The sequence below is a fragment of the Brassica napus genome, chromosome C1 (assembly GCF_020379485.1).
Source record: "Brassica napus cultivar Da-Ae chromosome C1, Da-Ae, whole genome shotgun sequence".
NCBI lineage: Eukaryota > Viridiplantae > Streptophyta > Magnoliopsida > Brassicales > Brassicaceae > Brassica > Brassica napus.
The window spans coordinates 12,908,389-12,928,774 of NC_063444.1; the positions used below are offsets into that span (position 1 = coordinate 12,908,389).

Consider the following 20,386-nt stretch of genomic DNA (forward strand, 5'->3'; position numbering starts at 1 on the left):
GATAGCACTAAAAAGGTTTTTTGTCACAAATATAGCCCATAAAGATCAAAATGACAAAAATGTTTTATTAAAGAGTGTGTTTTTGGGTTTAAGATTTAGAGTTTATGGTTTATGATTTAGGGTTTAGGGTTAAAGGGTGGGGTTTTGGGGTATGATTTCAAATTTTAAATACAATAAAAAATATTAAAATTTTCAAAATAAAAAAATCTATTTTGGTCATTTTGTTTTTTCAAGGTCTATTTTGTGACAAAAAACTTATTTGTGAAAATTGCCCTATATTAAACCTTTTCTTTATCAATACAATAATAATACACCAAACTTCATAAAACATTGCCAAAGTATACCATCAACAATAGCATAATGGTGTTTGTTGCAAACGGACGTTTATAAACAAATTTAAGAAACACATGTTAATCCTCGTTGAGGCTAAAGCACAAGACACTCCATGTAAGTGTTGTTCGCCTCTCTTTGTTGATCCGATGCATATTACATTTGCAACAAGAATAAGAGATAAAAAAAAAATTAAAAAAAAAAAAAGAAAAAATCTTTCTTAACCAACTGGTGGTCTCTTGGAGCTCGGTGTGCACCCAAATCAATCATGAGTTCGATTCTCCCTATAAACTATATTATCATCACTTGGTCAATCTTGTTGGTTTACATGGTGGATCGTAACAGATGATCGATTCACCTCTTGGCATTAGTCGGAAGATATTATAAACTCGGGTAATGCAGTGTGGTAGCCGGTCAACTATGTAGCATTAAGTGCATTCCTCCCGAGGCCGACCGGATCATCCGATAAGATTTATCAAAAAAAAAAAAAAAAAAAAAGCATTCTTAGAAGATCATGGAGTGTAAAACATCGAGCTAGGGCAACACTAACAAGACATGCTAGTTGATGAGCTACTAATCAAGCAAAATAGATGGCTGCTAAAGATAAATAATCAATTAAAAGACAATATCAGGCCCATTGATTTTTCTTTGCAAAATAGTTTTAGAAAAGAAAGAGAAACAGTAACACGATGTGATACGCTTGCTATCACGGTCTCCACAATGCAATGAGAATTTCATTCTTCACATCTGAATTTTGTTCAACACTTATGAAAGGAAAGAAAGTGAAAAATGACGACTCGGATCAGTTTGTTTCATGTCTCATCCAAGTCAACTCTGCTGCACTCTTCTTTCTCCGATTCATTCCCAAGACGGAAGCCTAACAAAATAAAAGAAACCAACACAATAAGTAACATCGACATATTCCACACACTGAATGTATATCTCCACTGAATTAGTTAATTATACCCAAGCTTAAGGGAAGTATCTGAGAAGTCATCTTCAATGGGAGCTCCACTGTCATAGCTTGACACATTTGTGGTCGCCGACTCTGTCTCCACAACCTCCTTTAACGCCATCGTTTTAGCCATTTCCAACGACTCAAGCTAATATTTGTATTATTATAATGAATCAGAATACTAATACTATAAATATAGAATTGTTTCTATGAAGGTACAAGAGCCATACTTGCTCCCTCAGTCTTCTATTCTCATCCACCAACTCTGATCCCTGCGTGTGTTTACCTCACTTATTAATATGCATACTTACATGTAGGCTTAATCATTATGTTATCCATAACACAAATTGTACTTATTACCCGTTTCTCAAGTGAAGATATCTGGCTCATCACACATTCGCCCTAGTTAACAAAAACAACAACAACAATGTTACATTTTTATATATTTATACAGCTTATAGTTACTATATGTCACGTTACAAAAATGTGCTTGTTATTAGTCTATGATTTAGTAATGAACCTTCTTTTCAGACACACGACTAAGTCCAGATTCAAGCGATTTCTCCAGCCGCTGCAACTCTTCTAAGTTCAATCCTTCAAGATCTTCCCCTCTCATTTGTCTAGGATTACATTAGAGTACCACATGAAAATCACATTTTTATATACATTTTCAAGTTTATAACGAAGCACTTAAACCCACATCGCACACATTAAGCATACAATGCTACTAATATGGATATTGAAAAAAATCTCACATAGAATAAGAAGAAACCAAGCTAACGTCGTATAATATCCACGAACGCCTCAACTAGTAAGGTACATAGCTTTGAAGATTTGTATTGAACTCACGCAATACCAGCTACGTAAACTAATACTAGATGTTATAGCGATATAAAGTTTGATAAAAGGAGAATTATGGGTCATATTTGAAAACTACTAAACTCTTTTAAGCTTTAGAAATAATTTTTACAACCTGATAAATAAGACATCGAAAAAACTACCCATGAAATGAAATAGCTTCGTTTTCTTAGATGAATAGATTCTAAAACATATAAGCAACATTCATACATTGTCTTCAAAACATAAAAACCACACATGAAAGATTTGTTTATCAGCATAGCATATAGATGAAGCCATACCTGAGCTGCTTGGTTTTGTCTTCGACTTCCTTACTTAGTCGGGAGAGGTTACAATTCTCTAGCTGCTAGATGCAAAGTCAAAATTTTCAGGTTCTGTAACTGATATGTTGAACCAAGTACGTAATTACATGCTTCAAGATTAATGCTGCATTGATGCTAGCTAGTTAACTTTGTAACTTCATGTCTCTATATGTGGACTTACACCAAACAATTCAAACAATCTCGCATAAAAAGTGAAGATTAGCGGATAATATAGAGACAAGACAAGGGTTTGATAAAATAACTATAGAAGAGAGTGAGTGATAATGAGAATACCTGGTGATACGGAGAAGGTGGACCCATCATTTTGTTGATGTTACTTGCATGAAGATTATACCTTCCCAAGATGTCTCTCATACTACACGTATCAACAAACAATCCATCTTTCATAAAGCTTTCCTTCGTCCATATATGCAATTTATTAAATTAATAATCTAAAGAATACACTGGAACCCTTTTTTTAGTTACCAAAAAGAAGAAAGAAATCAAAAGTATGAAGTCAAACATGTGCAGATGATATTTATTGGATGACTCCATTAGAGTTATGGTAATATATGCTTATCACAATAAATAAACTAGTGATTAATACTTAATCCCCAATCAAACCAAAAATGACTGTCAAAGACTTTTGTAATACAAAATAAAGTAAGAGAAAGAGAAAAAGAAGTCCATTCTAATTGTGGTAAGTACCATGTATCCATATATATACACTTGCTTGCATAACTTAGCACAGTTACAAAAAAAATATTATACTCTCCCCTTTTAGATTATAGAAAAGTTATCATATGTCTAAATGAAAATGGTTAAGAAAAGTAAATAACCTATACTTAATTATGTAGTTATGTTTTCATTATGTTACATATTAACGTAATTACAGGATGAGTAAGGTCATAGTAAACATAATTCTTATATTCTTATTGGAAGAAAGGGATAAGAGCAAGTACAATTATGTTAGGTCGTCAGAATCTTTTATTTTTACTGCTTCAATATATATTATCAAATTATGCCGTGACACGCAGCTAACTACGTATATGATTTCTCCGAGCCCAAGAATAAATTATTTTAGAGAGTAAAAAATAACTAAAAGTCTCATATAATTACATATCTTAACAATATTATCATCTCTCAAACCAAAGATTGAAAAGAGAAATGATAGAAATTTTATAAAATGAAAGTACACATACCTTGAGCTAGAGAATTCGAAGAGCTTTCCAGTAGCAGAGAAGATGATGAGAGCAACATCAGCATCGCAAAGAATCGAAAGTTCACTGGCTTTCTTGATGATTCCCCTTCTTCTCTTAGAGAAAGTAACTTGTCTCGCTGTTAGGTTATCTATCTTCTTTATCCTTATCTTCTCTCTCGCCATTGTACCCAATCTTCTTCACTATAGATTTTGAATCTCCCCTACCCATAGCAACATTTAGACCAAGAAACAAAGAAAGGAAATGAAGTGTGACTATTAGCTAAAGAGGGTTTAAATAATATTCTCAAGAAACCCTAGATGGACAGAAGAGAGAGAGAAAGATCAGATCCAGAAATTACGCATAGAAGTAAAAGAAATAACAAGACTAGATGAATTAATGCATCCAGAGATCTGCTTAAGGATTAGAAGAAACAGATTCACAACTGTTACCTTTCTTTGAGTGAGAGGATCTTGGATTATGTTTTACAACCCAGCACACACTTTCTTAACTTGTGAAGATAAAAAAGGTTTTTTTCCTTTCTTTTGTTTATAGGCTTCTGATTCCCTAAATGTATGCGTGTGAAATAAAGAGAGAGATGGTGACTGTGTGTTGTGTGTTCGAGATTGGTAAGATGAGTCTGCTTTTTTTAGCTAAACAGTGGTTCACTTATTAATGGACCATACGTTTTGCTTTCCATCAGTTTCCTAGATTAAAAATCATTAAAATATCTTTTTTTTTTAACACCAATCAATAAAACATCTAACACACGTAAACTTAATTTGTGTTTCAGAGCACATCCATCGGCAGCTCTAAAACGGGGTTCCAAACAAAATTCAAAAAAAAAATGAAAAAGAGATAAAAACACAGAATCGGTGTTTAATGTGGTATTTTTACAGCTGGTAAAAACCCTTTACGTGTCTCTTTGGTATTGGATAATCTATTTTATGTTTCTCTCCTTCATCGTCGACTTCTCAAAATCAATTTTTCTCTTCCTCCTCCAATCTCAATCGCTCCATCTTCTCTTTCCCTTCTGATCTCGATCTTCTTCTTGGTAATCTCCTCCAATCTCAATCACTCCCGAGAGTGTTTGATTTCCTCGTCTGAATCATTTGATTCTTTCGCTTTCCCCCACCTTCTTAGCCGTTCGTAGATCTCTGCAGTTACGATCGTTTCTCCTCTCGAACCGTCTTCTTCAACGTGATTGACTCTTTCATTCTGGTAAGCTCGCTTTCTCTCTCGTTTCTTTTTCTCCGTTGACAGGCGATCTTTGATGTGATCTCAACGACGACGACATCTGTTCGTGTTTGCTATATCATATATTTTCTGAAGATATTTTTAAGTTTTTGTTTGATTCCTGCGATCTGTGTTCATGTGATAGCTAGAATCGCGTTCGATAGATCATGGCTTAGAGGCTAGATAATTTGTATGTTCATGTTATCATTCTCCACTAGGTTTCCATATTGTTCTTGATTTGATTCGCGGAATCCATGTGTAAATTAGTTTTGATGCCTAAGACGTTACGATGAACAATAGAAGCTTAACATATTCTCACTCAACGACTCTATATCTTCTGTAACTATGATCTCTTTGTGGCTTTAATTTTGATTGTGCTTCATATTGGAATCATGTGATAAGCTTGTGTAAGCGAGAATCTGGTTGCTAGCTTCGACTTTGCAGCAAAAGCCTTATTTGTTTTACTGTACGAATCGAGTAATCAATTTGCTATGTTTTTTGTTTTAGTATCTGAATTAGCAATGAAGCCAGGAGGATCAGGATTGAATCCGAACGCAGCAGCTTACGTACCACTCTACAAAAGAGAAGCTGATTCTACAAAACCTGCTGCTGCTACTGCCACACATGACGTTCAGCACCAACCCTATGGTTATGGAGTCCAAGGGAAGGGAAGTTTTCCAGGCTCTCACATGAGGGATGATGATTCGGAGATGGAGATGGAGTTCCTTTTGGCTTCATTCTCTAATTTGTCAGATGAGTCTATATGTGATGTTTACTTGGCCAACAATGGTGATCTTGATGCAACTATCGAAATGCTCACTCAACATGAGGTAAACCTATTTCACTAGTTTCACACTTAAATTACACCAGAGTAGATTGTCCACAACGCTTTGTTTCATTGTGGAAAGAGAGAGAGAGTACATTTGTATAGATTTTCAATTTCAAGTTTGGGTGTTAAGGATTGAGATTCTTTTTATGTATGCTTTTATTTTAAATCATTCTACTTTAAAAAAAATTATTTAAGAACTCCTATGAGGTTCTCCCATTGGAGGAGGAAAAAATTATTTACACTAACAAAGTTTTTTAACTTCTCAAATCACCATATTAACTACTAATTTAATCATAAGAGCTCATTAGAAGTTCTAATGGATGGGCTTGCTCTCATAGAGCTGGCAGGTAAGAGACTGCTCCCAGTTGTGATCTAACAATACTAAAAGCAGGATATACTCAACTCTCAACCTGTCCACGTTAACTAAAAAAATCAACATATCATAAATCATTCTTCTGCCACGTCGTCGTCAAAACTGGTCTGAAGCGTAATTTTATTCTTCTCCGACTATCCAACTTTGTCTTCATCGATCAAATTCTGCAATTCTCCGTTACCGTAACTCACGCTTCGACAATTTATCATGTTTTTAAGTCTTCTTAAATGGTTTCGTTCCATCTCCTCCTATTTCTCCTTCTATATAAAGTCCCATCTGATCTTCAATCAACCCTAATTGACAAACACCACTGAAGACACATAACTCCTTCTTCACTCAGATTCTTCAAAGCCTTTTAAATTTTTGTAATCACCCGATGTCGACGACCTCTTCAGGTACCCCATCCCATCCCATAGTATATATCTTACTTCCCTCATCACTTACACAGAACTCCTTAACAAATCACACCGAAAATTACCGCCATGGTCCCGTCAGATCCCATAATCAGAGGAAACAGTTTCCTCTGGCTCCATCTGTGTTATCGCCTACCTATCTTCTCCAACAGTCACGTAAGATTTAATACCATCTCTGAAAAGTTGCATTGCATCTCTTAACACTTTTCTGCTTTGACTTCTTTATGAATCTATTTTGTTTGTTTGGTGTTGTTACAAAATGAGTGCTCCGAGGTACCAGATGTTTCCATTAGATATGGATCCTAATTTGAGAAAATTTAATCTGTGGCCGCCGTGAAGCCTACGATCACCAGAAGTATGTTTTCTTGCGATTAGATGAACACTTCATGAATATTTGATCGAGAATGAACTAATTAATTATGTTAATAGTGTTTTAGTCCTTACTGTGAAATTTTTTGATTGTAGCATTAGCACATGACAAGATTTTCCTGATTAAAATCTCTTCATACTGTCTGGTATAGGCTGAAGAAGCTACATGCAAGTCCAGGAGTACGAAAAAGATGGGTATTCAGAGATGCAGAGGAAGAATGATGTCGAGTGTGAGGAAGAGGAGCGGACGTTGGTGAGTCAAAGTTTATCTCCAGTTTTGTGATGTTTAGACGTCCTGCTTTAAGTAATACTAAACTTGGCTAATTGTGACATGGTTTTGTAGAAAGAAGAATAAAAAGCTTGACAAGCCTAGCTAAAAGAAGAGACATATGCCTTAAGAGTTTGAAACATGGAAAGGGCAGTTCTCAGTTGACATTGAAGGAAGTGCAAGGTGGAAATAATGAAGATTGCTTTCAGAATTCGTTGAAAACATAAAGGTGTATCTTCGATAACCAAATACTTTCCCATCTCCCATTATAATCGAGTAATCGTCATTCTGCCAACAGAAACAACTTCAAAGTGAAGTATAGATACAAGTATTATGGATATCAACGACGGTTTGCAGCGGGTCTGTGTCTTAGTACATTTCCAACCTGAAGAGTGAGCAAATACTTAATTCTTTTTTCAACCAACTAACAAACACACAAATCCTAAATTGTTGCTCTTACATTACTCTACTTTTTTCTTAAAGGAATTTTCCAAATCTACAACAAGTTCTATCTAACAAAGAAAATGTGTGATATCGTTGCTGTCAGATTCTATAAAATAATAATTTGCAGGCCTCGCTCGAATTTTGTTACTACAAACTGACGCGTTGACAATTTTTTTTTTCTGAAACAAACGTCTGCAGTTTCAGCTTAGGATGGAGTTAGGGGAAGAGATCGGGAGGGGTCATTTTGATTATGGTTGCTCTCCTAAGCTCAAAAAAGAGAGGTTGTTGTTAGATGCATCCCAAAATCTAAGGTCAACTTTACAACTAATACTTTATGATGTTCTCCCAAGTTTTAATCTTAAGGTTTATGCTTCAATTGGCTTTAGGTTTGCATGCTCTTTGGTGATTGGTATATATTACTATAAACCACGTGGATAAAGAAAATGTTCTTCTGCCGACATGAAACTCGACAAAGCTCTTGACTGAAGTTGTGAAATACAAAGATTGAACTGTCTCATAATTTTTAATTTCCTTCGTTGAATACAAAAAGGTGTATCTTCGATAACCAAATACTTTCCCATCTCCCATTCTAATCGAGTAATCGTCATTCTGCCAACAGAAACAACTTCAAGGTGAAGTATAGATACAAGTATTATGGATATCAACGATGGTTTGCAGCGGGTCTGTGTCTTAGTACATTTCCAACCTGAAGAATGAGCAAATACTTAATTCTTTTTTCAACCAACTAACAAACGCACTCTTCCTAAATTGTTGCTCTTACATTACTCTACTTTTTTCTTAAAGGAATTTTCCAAAACTACAACAAGTTCTATCTAACAAAGAAAATGTGTGATATCGTAGCTGTCGGATTCTATAAAATAATAATTTGCTGGCCTCTCTCTAATTTAGTTACTACAGACTGACGCGTTGACAATTTTTTTTTCTGAAACAAACGTCTGCAGTTTCAGATTAGGATGGAGTTAGGGAAAGAGATCGGGAGGGGTCATTTTGATTACGGTTGTTGTCATGTCCCCGATTATGGATAGGATCGTCCGGACGGACTGCGGTGCGTGGAAATGCACCAGTATGGTCATATGGCCCAAAGACAAGCGTGTCATAGCCTGGAAGTAAGGTTAAGGGCATCAGGAAGCTAAAGCATAGCTAATCCAAGAAGGAGACAAGCTCAAAGGAGCTGGACAAGCGAGCTGGTAGCTGGACAAGATCCAGGTGAAGCTCGATGAAGTGAGTGATCAGAATGGATCATGGGAAAACTAAGTCTAGGTCTGGAAATTTACCAAGGGACTTAGAAGGATTGAAGAAGATAAAGGAAACAAGCTGGACACAGTGTATAACAGCTGGGCGATGCAGTAAGCAAGCTCGACCAGCTAGGTGAAGTGTAGTGCAGCTCAGTGTAGCTCACTGAAGAGTGTGTCAGCTCCCTGAGCGAGATGGACTAGCTCACTCAGCTGGGACAGCTGGGGATCAGCTCAACTCAGCTGGACTGAGTGTTCAAGTCATTGGCAGTTGGGCCGGGTCTGGACAGTGGTCGGGCCATGTGGGTGACCCGTGTGTGTCGATAGGCTGGTGGGCTCTTGGGATTGAGCCAGGGGCGTGGGCAATCAGTCTGGGCCTTGTTTGGCCTTGTCCAGGAGTGGATTGGCAGTTCCAGGGCGTGTGGTAACTGCCACAGGCGAAAGGGTGTGATCTGGACCATTGATTTAAATCAATGGCCAGGATTGAAACCGAAGGGATGGAATGGTTAAAAAGTAACCACCAAAAAGTAACCACCCCTTCTTCTATAAAAGTCAGGCAAGTCCGTGCCTTTGCAGGCACACCAGGGGCTTCCTTCTACACCCTGAAACACAAAGAAAACCAGAGAAAAAGAGAGAGAGAGAGTCGGATTGCTCCATCCAAGATCAAGAGTGGTGTGAAGGCAGCAAAGAGGCAGTTTTGTGGGCAATCACAAGGGGAGTTGAGAACGACCCTTTGATGGTGATTGATCATGGATGATCATGTCCTAGGCTTCCTCTGTGCCCTGGGAACACACTCAAATGGTCAGGAGGGAAGGGAGAAGGCCGGACTCCAGTCTCAATGGCATGAACAACCTTAAGGGCAGATGTGTGTAGAAAGGCAGTTTCATGGGCACTGAAGGGGGAAGTGATGGACGACCCTGTGAGGATGTTTGATCATGGATGATGACATACTGGGCTTCCTCTGTGTCTTGGGAACACACGCAGATAATCAGGAGAGAAGGGAGAAGGCCAGACTCAACTCTTACAGGCCAAGACAGCCTTGAAGGCGGATGCAGTGTAGAAACTAGTTTCATGGAAGTTCCATGGATGGGAAGTTGGTGCGACCCTTGAATAGATCTTATCAATACTGGAGGTATGTGATAGGACAATGATGGAGGCGTGCCCTGGAGGAGCATGGCCGTCCATGATAAGGGGAGGCACATGATCTAATCAGATCATGTATAAGGTAACCGGTTTTATGTTTACCTCTTGAATTACAATTCTGTTGACTGTGGAATTGATCATGGCCAATTATGGCACGTCCTTGAGGAATATATATATTATGAATGATTATGGTGTAGTCTGTTGGATCAGACTTGATGACATTAAACCATGGCCTTGGCCGGTTAGGAGAAATCCTCCATGGCCTTGGTTTGGAAGGTATGATCGGATCTCATAGTTCCTGAAGGACTTGAGGGGATCTGATGATTGATTCTTCTTAGTGGGTATTTATAATGAATTATCATGATTTTTATTGGGTTTTATCTAATTGATTTAGAGATGGTCTGTTTGGCCGGTTTGGCTGTTCGTGGCCGAGATCTCTAGGATCGAGGCCGGTTCTACAAATTCTGATTATGGCATTCTCTTAGTTGGGAATTATCATTAATTTACATGAATTTTATTTAGTTTTTGGATCACATTTGAAATCGGCCAGATTTAGGTTTAATGAGAAAATGATCGATTAGTTATGGAACCAGCCATGCAATGATAGATCCTTGTGTTAGGTTATCGGATCATATGCTTGTGTATTGTGAAATGTTTGTCACTTATGATTATTGATCATAAGGAATGTTAGTTATCAACATTGGGTTGGTAAGCTATGTGCAAAGCATTGGCTATGTTTTTGGAGCAGGTTTGCTAGCGGTCGAAATTGCACCTGAGGGCATATTGGGGTCAGATCCTTGTGTTAGGATATCTGATCATATGTTTGTGTGCTGGAACATATTGTCACTTATGATATTGATCATAAGGAATTGCTGGTTATCAACCTTGGTGTTGGTAAGGCAGGCCGTGTGTGATCTGATCATGGGTAAGGATGGACGACCTTATCCTTGGATGATGGATCAAGGTGTCTGATCTGATTGACCAAAGGATGCACCGGTGGTAAGAGCAACACTAATCAGGTTCAGTGGGACATGGTTCCATGACCGATTAGGAAGTGTGAAGACTCATCAGTTCTGAGTCATGTGGGGTGGTTGGTTGATTGACTCAGGATCTGATGGGCATTGTTAGTCCATGAGCTGGACTTGGTATCAGAAGTTGATAAGGCAAAAAGGATGTGGGACAGTGCATGAGCCGGTAAGGGCTAGATGCATGTCCTTAGCTGTTTGAAGACTTCTCAAGGGTTACTTATGTCTGTGGGGATGGTTGGCTGAATGACTAAGTACCCAAGGGAAGAGTTTATGCAGGTATAAGGGAGTTAGACGAGTGGACGGGGAGCTGGGCAAGGCTACCTCGCAGCTCGATCAGCTGGTTTATGAGTTCATTCAGCTAGTGTAGCTGTGGCAAAGGTATGATCTAGCAATGTTGCATAGATCTAGATAGAATGGTTAGGGGAATGGAACCTCAGATTTGTATGCCTTGATTTGGGTTCGGGATCGACCTTGGAGCTAGCTGGCAGTTGTGTTTACTGACCAGTAGCTGAGGTGATCTGACCAGACAAGTGTTAGATTGGATTTAGTCCAATGGATGATAGATGTTATTCCGCTGTGCATAAGTTGAAAGGATCTAGCTAGGGAATGACTAAGGTAGTCTTGAGCTAGGATCTGAGTTAGCCCTCGCCAATGGGCGATATTTTAAATAAAGGGCAAAATTTTTAGAGGTTCGGTCCGGGTATGGACTGAGCGACGTGAGGCATCGACCGCGGCCTAGTCGGCCGGGATCGGGTCTTACAAGTTGGTATCAGAGCATGCTTGATCCTGTTACGGACAGTGCTCAAAGATGTTGAGTTCCAAACCGAAATTATTTCTGAAAACTGAGATGACTTGAAACCTTAGTTGTGGTGAGCCAAGTGAGAGTTGAGGTAAGTTTGGGTTTCATGCTTGTGAACGGGGAAGTTCCAAGATGAGCCGGCTTAGCCAAGATACACTTTTCCACGGCAAGACCCTGAAAACATAAAGGTTAGTTTATCTAGTTATTTGGGAATAATGGACGGATTGGATGATGGACGCAATGCAAGATCTTTGTATGGACGACCTGGACAAGGGAAGTAACATGGACCAGAGAGTGGCTTAGGTTGAAAGAAACGTGCAGCACTCTCTTGGAGGTAAATGTTATTCCTTTGTGACCGTTCAAAACAAGTGAGCATATGCAATGTTCATGTTATTCTAAGGGAGACACTACATGGCTAGTACATGAGTAGGCTTGTGATCAGATGGATCAGCTTGGACTCAGTGTAAGTCAAGGTAGGATTCCTTAAGATGGAGTGAATGGAATGGATCAATTCCAAGAGGAATTGGAAACACGATGTTAAGTATCTTAGTATGATGAGGATTGAGGTATACTATAAACACTTTTGTGAATGGTATGGGACGTTCACAGATGTGTGATGCTTTGGAGAATGGTATGGGACATTTTCCAAATGTGTGATCAAATCGAGATCCTACTCATCTAAGTACTTAATGATCGGTAGTGTGGAAACACATTATTTGATACTGGAGCTACACATAGTTTTGTGAGTCCAAGTATGATTGGAAAAGGTTTGTTCCAGAATGGAACATGGGATGGTCCTGAACGAGTGAGTGCGGCCGGAGGGCAAGTTATGAACTCACTCGGTCTGGTTAAGGACATCCCTGTGGTGGTCTTGGATAGGCCGATGCCTATAGATCTGATTGTGGTGATCTTGGATAGGCCGATGCCTATAGATCTGATTGTGGTGATCTTGGATAGGCCGATGCCTATAGATCTGATTGTGGTGATCTTGGATAGGCTGATGCCTATAGATCTGATTGTGGTTCCCCTCAAGTATCATGAAGTGATCTTGGGCATGGACTGGTTGGGAAAGTATCGGGCAACTCTATATTGTCACCTGGGAAGGGTGCAACTTGAGAACGAGTTTGGACCCCGATTAAGTACCAAGGAATCAAGCCAACCTCTTGTAGTTTGGTGGTTTCAGCAGTCCAATAGAACGGATGCTTGGAAATGGTTGTGAGGCCTTTTGGTTACCATTTACACTGATGAGGTTGTAGGGGCCTGTGACCCAGAGGGTATACCGTTGGTTCGGGAATTTCAGGATGTGTTTGGGGCACTACATGGCATTCCCCCTGATAGGGCTGGCCCATTCATCATTGAATTGGAACCTGGAACGGCCCCATTATCTAAAAGTCCATATAGAATGGCACCAGCTCAGATGGCAGAGCTGAAGAAGCAACTTGAGGAGTTGCTTGAGAAGGGGTTCATATGCCCTAGTGTATTGCCTTGGGGAGCACCAGTTCTTTTTGTGAAACAGAAAGATGGTAGCTTCAGGCTGTGTATTGATTGAGACGGTTGAGTCCCTGAGTGGACCAGAACCGTAATATGATCAAGTCCGGTAAGGGACGAGGATCAGGACACGACCTACTCGGAGATGGACCTATGGTCGGAATGCACGGTCGAGTCCTTGAGTGGACCAAGACCGGAATATGATCATGTCCTAAATGGACCAGGATCGAAATATGACAAAGTTCAGTGATGGACAGAAGTAAAGTTAAGGCGGTTTAGTCTAGTAGGGACTAAGATCGCAATATGGCCAAGCTGGAAAAGGTTGTGGTCGGTTAACGGATGATCCAGTACGATTAGGCTGGGATCATGAACCCTTGGTGTCTGTAAGGACATAAGGAAACAAAACAATCTGTTTGGACTTGTGGTACAACAAGCGGCCTAAAGATTGGAACGAGTTCATTAAGACTTGACTGATACATTGAGTGGCTTGGAGATTGGGTAAATCTACTAAGACTCGGGTATGCAGTAAGTTTTTAGGGACTGAAGATGATCTAGTCATGGACTAGGGTCAGAGAGTAAGAGACTTGGTGTCTACTAGGACCGAAACTTGGAGAGTTGGGTCTGAGACACAAGTCAGGTATTTGTATGGGTGCTTGATGGACCACTTGATAAGATTTTGGGTTAAATATCTATCAAGTGGGGGAGATTTGTTGTGTATATGATGACCAGGACGTGGTCAGTGAGAAGGAACAAGGTGGGAGATGCAACAAATTGGTTAGAAAGAACCAATCGAGCATGCTCCATGTTCCGGGTACAAAGGAGTTCGGATGGAACCTTTGTCATGAGACAAGAGGTTAACACCACTGGATTCGAGGACGAATCCTTCGTAAGTGGGGGAGACTTGTCATGTCCCCGATTCTGGATAGGATCGTCCGGACGGACTGCGGTGCGTGGAAATGCACCAGTATGGTCATATGGCCCAAAGACAAGCGTGTCATAGCCTGGAAGTAAGGTTAAGGGCATCAGGAAGCTAAGGCATAGCTAATCCAAGAAGGAGACAAGCTCAAAGGAGCTGGACAAGCGAGCTGGTAGCTGGACAAGATCCAGGTGAAGCTCGATGAAGTGAGTGATCAGAATGGATCATGGGAAAACTAAGTCTAGGTCTGGAAATTGACCAAGGGACTTAGAAGGATTGAAGAAGATAAAGGAAACAAGCTGGACACAGTGTATAACAGCTGGGCGATGCAGTAAGCAAGCTCGACCAGCTAGGTGAAGTGTAGTGCAGCTCAGTGTAGCTCACTGAAGAGTGTGTCAGCTCCCTGAGCTAGATGGACTAGCTCACTCAGCTGGAACAGCTGGGGATCAGCTCAACTCAGCTGGACTGAGTGTTCAAGTCATGGGCAGTTGGGCCGGGTCTGGACAGTGGCCGGGCCATGTGGGTGACCCGTGTGTGCCGATGGGCTGGTGGGCTCTTGGGATTGAGCCAGGGGCGTGGGCAATCAGTCTGGGCCTTGTTTGGCCTTGTCCAGGAGTGGATTGGCAGTTCCAGGGCGTGTGGTAACTGCCAGAGGCGAAAGGGTGTGATCTGGACCATTGATTTAAATCAATGGCCAGGATTGAAACCGAAGGGATGGAATGGTTAAAAAGTAACCACCACAAAGTAACCACCCCTTCTTCTATAAAAGTCAGGCAAGTCCGTGACTTTGCAGGCACACCAGGGGCTTCCTTCTACACCCTGAAACACAAAGAAAACCAGAGAAAAAGAGAGAGAGAGTCGGATTGCTCCATCCAAGATCAAGAGTGGTGTGAAGGCAGCAAAGAGGCAGTTTTGTGGGCAATCACAAGGGGAGTTGAGAACGACCCTTTGATGGTGATTGATCATGGATGATCATGTCCTAGGCTTCCTCTGTGCCCTGGGAACACACTCAAATGGTCAGGATGGAAGGGAGAAGGCCGGACTCCAGTCTCAATGGCATGAACAGCCTTAAGGGCAGATGTGTGTACAAAGGCAGTTTCATGGGCACTGAAGGGGAAAGTGATGGACGACCCTGTGAGGATGTTTGATCATGGATGATCACATCCTGGGCTTCCTCTGTGTCTTGGGAACACACGCAGATAATCAGGAGAGAAGGGAGAAGGCCAGACTCAACTCTTACAGGCCAAGACAGCCTTGAAGGCGGATGCAGTGTAGAAACTGGTTTCATGGAAGTTCCATGGATGAGAAGTTGGTGCGACCCTTGAATAGATCTTATCAATACTGGAGGTATGTGATAGGACAATGATGGAGGCGTGCCCTGGAGGATCATGGCCGTCCATGATAAGGGAAGGCACATGATCTAATCAGATCATGTATAAGGTAACCGGTTTTATGTTTACCTCTTGAATTACAATTCTGTTGACTGTGGAATTGATCATGGCCAAGTATGGCACGTCCTTGAGGAATATATATATTATGAATGATTATGGTGTAGTCTGTTGGATCAGACTTGATGACATTAAACCATGGCCTTGGCCGGTTAGGAGAAATCCTCCATGGCCTTGGTTTGGAAGGTATGATCGGATCTCATAGTTCCTGAAGGACTTGAGGGGATCTGATGATTGATTCTTCATAGTGGGTATTTATAATGAATTATCATGATTTTTATTGGGTTTTATCTAATTGATTTAGAGATGGTCAGTTTGGCTGGTTTGGCTGTTCGTGGCCGAGATCTTTAGGATCGAGGCCGGTTCTGCAAATTCGGATTATGGCATTCTCTTAGTTGGGAATTATCATGAATTTACATGAATTTTATTTAGTTTTTGGATCACATTTGAAATCGGCCAGATTTGGGTTTAATGAGAAAATGATCGATTAGTTATGGAACCAGCCATGCAATGATAGATCCTTGTGTTAGGTTATCGGATCATATGCTTGTGTATTGTGAAATGTTTGTCACTTATGATTATTGATCATAAGGAATGTTAGTTATCAACATTGGGTTGGTAAGCTATGTGCAAAGCATTGGCTATGTTTTTGGAGCAGGTTTGCTTGCGGTCGAAATTGCACCTGAGGGCATATTGGGATCAGATCCTTGTGTTAGGATATCTGATCATATGTTTGTGTGCTGGAACATATTGTCACTTATGATATTGATCATAAGGAATTGCTGGTTATCAACCTTGGTGTTGGTAAGGCAGGCCGTGTGTGATCTGATTATGGGTAAGGATGGACGACCTGATGCTTGGATGATGGATCAAGGTGTCTGATCTGATTGATCAAAGGATGCACCGGTGGTAAGAGCAACACTAATCAGGTTCAGTGGGACATGGTTCCATGACCGATTAGGAAGTGTGAAGACTCATCAGTTCTGAGTCATGTGGGGTGGTTGGTTGATTGACTCAGGATCTGATGGGCATTGTTAGTCCATGAGCTGGACTTGGTATCAGAAGTTGATAAGGCAAAAAGGATGTGGGACAGTGCATGAGCCGGTAAGGGCTAGATGCATGTCCTTAGCTGTTTGAAGACTTCTCAAGGGTTACTTATGTCTGTGGGGATGGTTGGCTGAATGACTAAGTACCCAAGGGAAGAGTTTATGCAGGTATAAGGGAGTTGGACGAGTGGACGGGGAGCTGGGCAAGGCTACCTCGCAGCTCGATCAGCTGGTTTGTGAGTTCATTCAGCTAGTGTAGCTGGGCCGATGAGCTAACAAGCTTCGTAGATGTGGCAAAGGTATGATCTAGCAATGTTGCATAGATCTAGATTTGTATGCCTTGATTTGGGTTCGGGACCGACCTTGGAGCTAGCTGGCAGTTGTGTTTACTGACCAGTAGCTGAGGTGATCTGACCAGACAAGTGTTAGATTGGATTTAGTCCAATGGATGATAGATGTTATTCCGCTGTGCATAAGTTGAAAGGATCTAGCTAGGGAATGACTAAGGTAGTCTTGAGCTAGGATCTGAGTTAGCCCTCGCCAATGGGCGATATTTTAAATAAAGGGCAAAATTTTTAGAGGTTCGGTCTGGGTATGGACTGAGCGACGTGAGGCATCGACCGCGGCCTAGTCGGCCGGGATCGGGTCTTACAGTTGCTCTCCTAAGCTCAAAAAAGAGAGGTTGCTGTTAAATGCATCCCAAAATATAAGGTCAACTTTACAACTAATACTTTATGATGTTCTCCCAAGTTTTAATCTTAAGGTTTATGCTTCAATTGGCTTTAGGTTTGCATGCTCTTTGATGATTAGTATATATTACTATAAACCACGTGGATAGAGAAAATGTTCTTCTGTCGACATGAAACTCGACAAAGCTCTTGACTGAAGTTGTGAAATACAAAGATTGAATTGTCTCATAATTTTTAATTTCCTCCCCCCCCCCCGCCCCTCCCTCTCTCTCTGTATATATGACATTGCTGCTTTTTCTGTGTCCTGGTTTCTTTTGGGACAGATGAGAGGCATGAGGTGAGGTATGAAGATGGCTACACGAGAGGATCAGATGCAAGGATCGAGTGGGAGAGAAGAGAATATTTTTGTTTCTGTTCGTTTGAAGGCAGTAAGTGAGAAAGAAAGACGTAGCAGATTGGGAGTGTATCAATGATGAAACGGTCTAGCACAGGAGCCATCTTTCCATTTTTGAGAGTTCCATGTACCCCACTGCATATACATTTGGTAAGAATTGCTTACTCTGGTAGCTTCTTGATCCAAATTCTGTTTTTACTGAGATTTCAGTTATGAGAGGGCCCAAGGACGTGAGATGTATCACTATAAGAGGAGGAAGGGAAGGGCCCATCAAGATTCAATGCAAGAAGATGGGAAGGATGGTGTGGGATAGATTCCTAGAAGAATGACGTGGGTGAGGAGAGGTTCTAGAAGAGGGTGAGGTGTTTCTTGCCTTTTGGTTACGTTCCATGTAACAATTTCCTATGCCTCTTGACAGTGTGTTTGGCCTTGATGGTTGTACAAAAGAGGTGTATGATTAAGGGGCGAAGGAAGTGGCTCTCTCTTAGTTAGTGCGGTTCATGGTAAGGCATGTTGATGAAACGAGAGAGCCGAAGAAGGGTGTAACGAATAAGGTACTACAATCTTCATTTCATAAACACAGTCGTTTCATTTTATAAACACAGTCCTTGGGTTTGGTATATGCAGTGTGTTTCTGACATTGTCTCCAACTCTCAATGAAGTGGCTTGCTACAACCTAGGATTTGTGGCTCTTGGTTCACTCATTGTGTTTTTTTGTGGAGTCTGTTCGGTTCATTCTTGAAGCAATTCATCAGAGAACAAAACTAAGCGGGATGACACCTGATCATTGGTTTCCAGAATGGGTCATTACACTTCACGGTTGTCTCAAAAACGTTGAATTGACTATCAGATTGGTTAGCCGCAATGCCTACATGGTGATAACAAAATCTATTCCTTTGAGCAAAGTAAATCCTATCTCTTTAGCCATTTCTTGATAGATTGCAGTCTTTTGGTATCTTATACAAATTGCTATAATAGGGAAAAGCGGTTTTAAACTTTGGAACCAGGGAAGTTCCTTGTGTTCTAGATTGAAGTGTTCATTGATATTTTGTTCTCGAAATCAAGTTTGCTGTAGTAAAAACTTAGTGAAAATCTGAGTTTGCATTGTCCCGTGTCTATGTTATTGTTTCTTTTATCGTTTTAGTATTATCTTTGTTTTATAAGTTCAAAGAGTGAACATCGATTTTGATGTTCAAGGCTTGAAGCCTGAGGAAATCAGTGGCATCAACAGCGATTTTTGAGTGTGGAACGCTTGCTCAAATGGGATGTTCATCGGTGGCACAAAAGTACATGGTTATCGAAAGAGAGCCAAATGCCTTTATTCGAATGAAGAAAGTAACATAACTGATTCTGATGAATCTTTTGCCTTTTTTTGGTAAATATATTTTGCCTTTTTAGTCTGAAGGCGGTTGTTTTTAATTAATTAGTGCTACTTTTGTAGGGAGCTGGTGGTGTTACAATCAAGAAAACCACCCAAGCCTTGATCTTTTTTTATGTCAACCAATGACCTTGACCAATGCAATATAGTTGTAGAGAGGTTTGGTGACTACCTGATTGATACATGGCTCTGAAATTCATGTTACTGCTATGTTCATGTCTCTCATATTGTCTTCCTATCGAGGGAAAAGCTATATATGTAATGTGATCCATCAAATTAATATTCTACTCTGTATTACCTTCTACCATGTGATGAGAATCTCGGGGTTGTAGGATTCTGAAATAGTTTGGTATTGTCTTCATTTATGTCAAGTTGCAAAATTTTAATAGTGGTCTTACCAGAGCTTTTCAGCGTTTACGATTAGTTCTGCAGATTAATTTTTCTGTAAATTACAATAAAAGATTGATTCAGATCACAAGATCATATGCACATGTAATTGAATCAAAATTAACAAATAATCTTTGTACAACAATTACACTGAAGGAAGAAAGACAAAATCATAAATGTATCAATTTGTGGACAAAACCATTGAGGATCATATCTCACGTATTTCTTACTATTGCTATCTTCAAGCTGAGACGTCAAAATATATAAAAAATTATATGTATTACAATAAATTAGATAATTAAAATCAAAATGTCTAACCTAATAAAAGTTAAAACCCAACAATGGTAGGGGATCTAGAGTCATAGCTGACCTTCTTGACAGAGTTGACAGAGATTCAAAACTTCAAAAACAGATTTTGAGATAACATATATTAATTTAAAAATAAACTAAAACAACAGATGAATTCAGTTTTTTTAGCAAACTTATTTATAATTGGAAACAGCTAATTCTTAAAAATAGTTTGTGAAAATTAACTTATAACTAAAGAAACAATTGGAAATAAATTTACAAAATACAATCCGCGCGTAGCGCGAACAAAGGATTTAGTGTTAAATAACGACGTAATTAACTTCTAATTCATTCTCAACTGAATGAATGACCTTCGGTTGTGTGTTCTCATCTAAATGGTCCCCCGATCGTTCTCGTATTTAATGGCTCATGGTTCTTTTCACTCGATGAGTATATTAAGCTGCAATTTAGTAAATCGTTATTTAGACTAAATAGTAGATACTATATTATATCTACCTTTTGGTTTATATTTTTCATAAATGGTTTCTATTAA

At 39.9% G+C, this 20,386-nt stretch overlaps 2 protein-coding genes across 24 annotated transcripts; one reads left to right on the top strand and one right to left on the bottom strand.

Moving 5' to 3' along the window:
- Positions 1 to 921: 921 nt before the first annotated feature.
- On the bottom strand, positions 922 to 4,301 carry LOC106394683 (MADS-box protein AGL24). Of its 5 annotated transcripts, none has more exons than XM_048744150.1 (9): positions 4,097 to 4,301; positions 3,648 to 3,867; positions 2,740 to 2,821; positions 2,425 to 2,486; positions 1,806 to 1,905; positions 1,646 to 1,687; positions 1,516 to 1,557; positions 1,297 to 1,433; positions 922 to 1,207 (listed from the first exon to the last, which is right to left on the bottom strand). In XM_048744150.1, the coding sequence occupies exons 2-9, from the start codon at positions 3,827 to 3,829 to the stop codon at positions 1,189 to 1,191; spliced, it is 666 nt and encodes a 221-aa protein (XP_048600107.1). In that variant the 5' UTR covers positions 3,830 to 3,867; positions 4,097 to 4,301; the 3' UTR covers positions 922 to 1,188. The 5 variants fall into 5 exon arrangements, with proteins under 5 accessions (XP_048600107.1, XP_013690707.2, XP_022550445.2 ...); XM_013835253.3 differs by having other exon boundaries at positions 2,425 to 2,489; XM_022694724.2 differs by having other exon boundaries at positions 3,648 to 3,847; positions 4,097 to 4,274.
- On the top strand, positions 4,280 to 19,633 carry LOC106391375 (polyadenylate-binding protein-interacting protein 6). 19 transcript variants are annotated; one of them, XR_007317866.1, is made up of 7 exons: positions 4,426 to 4,865; positions 5,388 to 5,710; positions 17,710 to 17,907; positions 17,991 to 18,334; positions 18,408 to 18,685; positions 18,945 to 19,115; positions 19,222 to 19,633. XR_007317866.1 is itself a non-coding variant. In XM_022694725.2 (4 exons), the coding sequence occupies exons 2-4, from the start codon at positions 5,402 to 5,404 to the stop codon at positions 8,012 to 8,014; spliced, it is 474 nt and encodes a 157-aa protein (XP_022550446.2). In that variant the 5' UTR covers positions 4,494 to 4,865; positions 5,388 to 5,401; the 3' UTR covers positions 8,015 to 8,148. The 19 variants fall into 19 exon arrangements, 4 of the variants coding, with proteins under 4 accessions (XP_048600109.1, XP_022550446.2, XP_022550447.2 ...); XR_007317864.1 differs by having other exon boundaries at positions 4,427 to 4,865; positions 17,710 to 17,930; positions 18,008 to 18,334; XR_007317867.1 differs by having other exon boundaries at positions 4,428 to 4,865; positions 17,710 to 17,866.
- Positions 19,634 to 20,386: the final 753 nt, after the last annotated feature.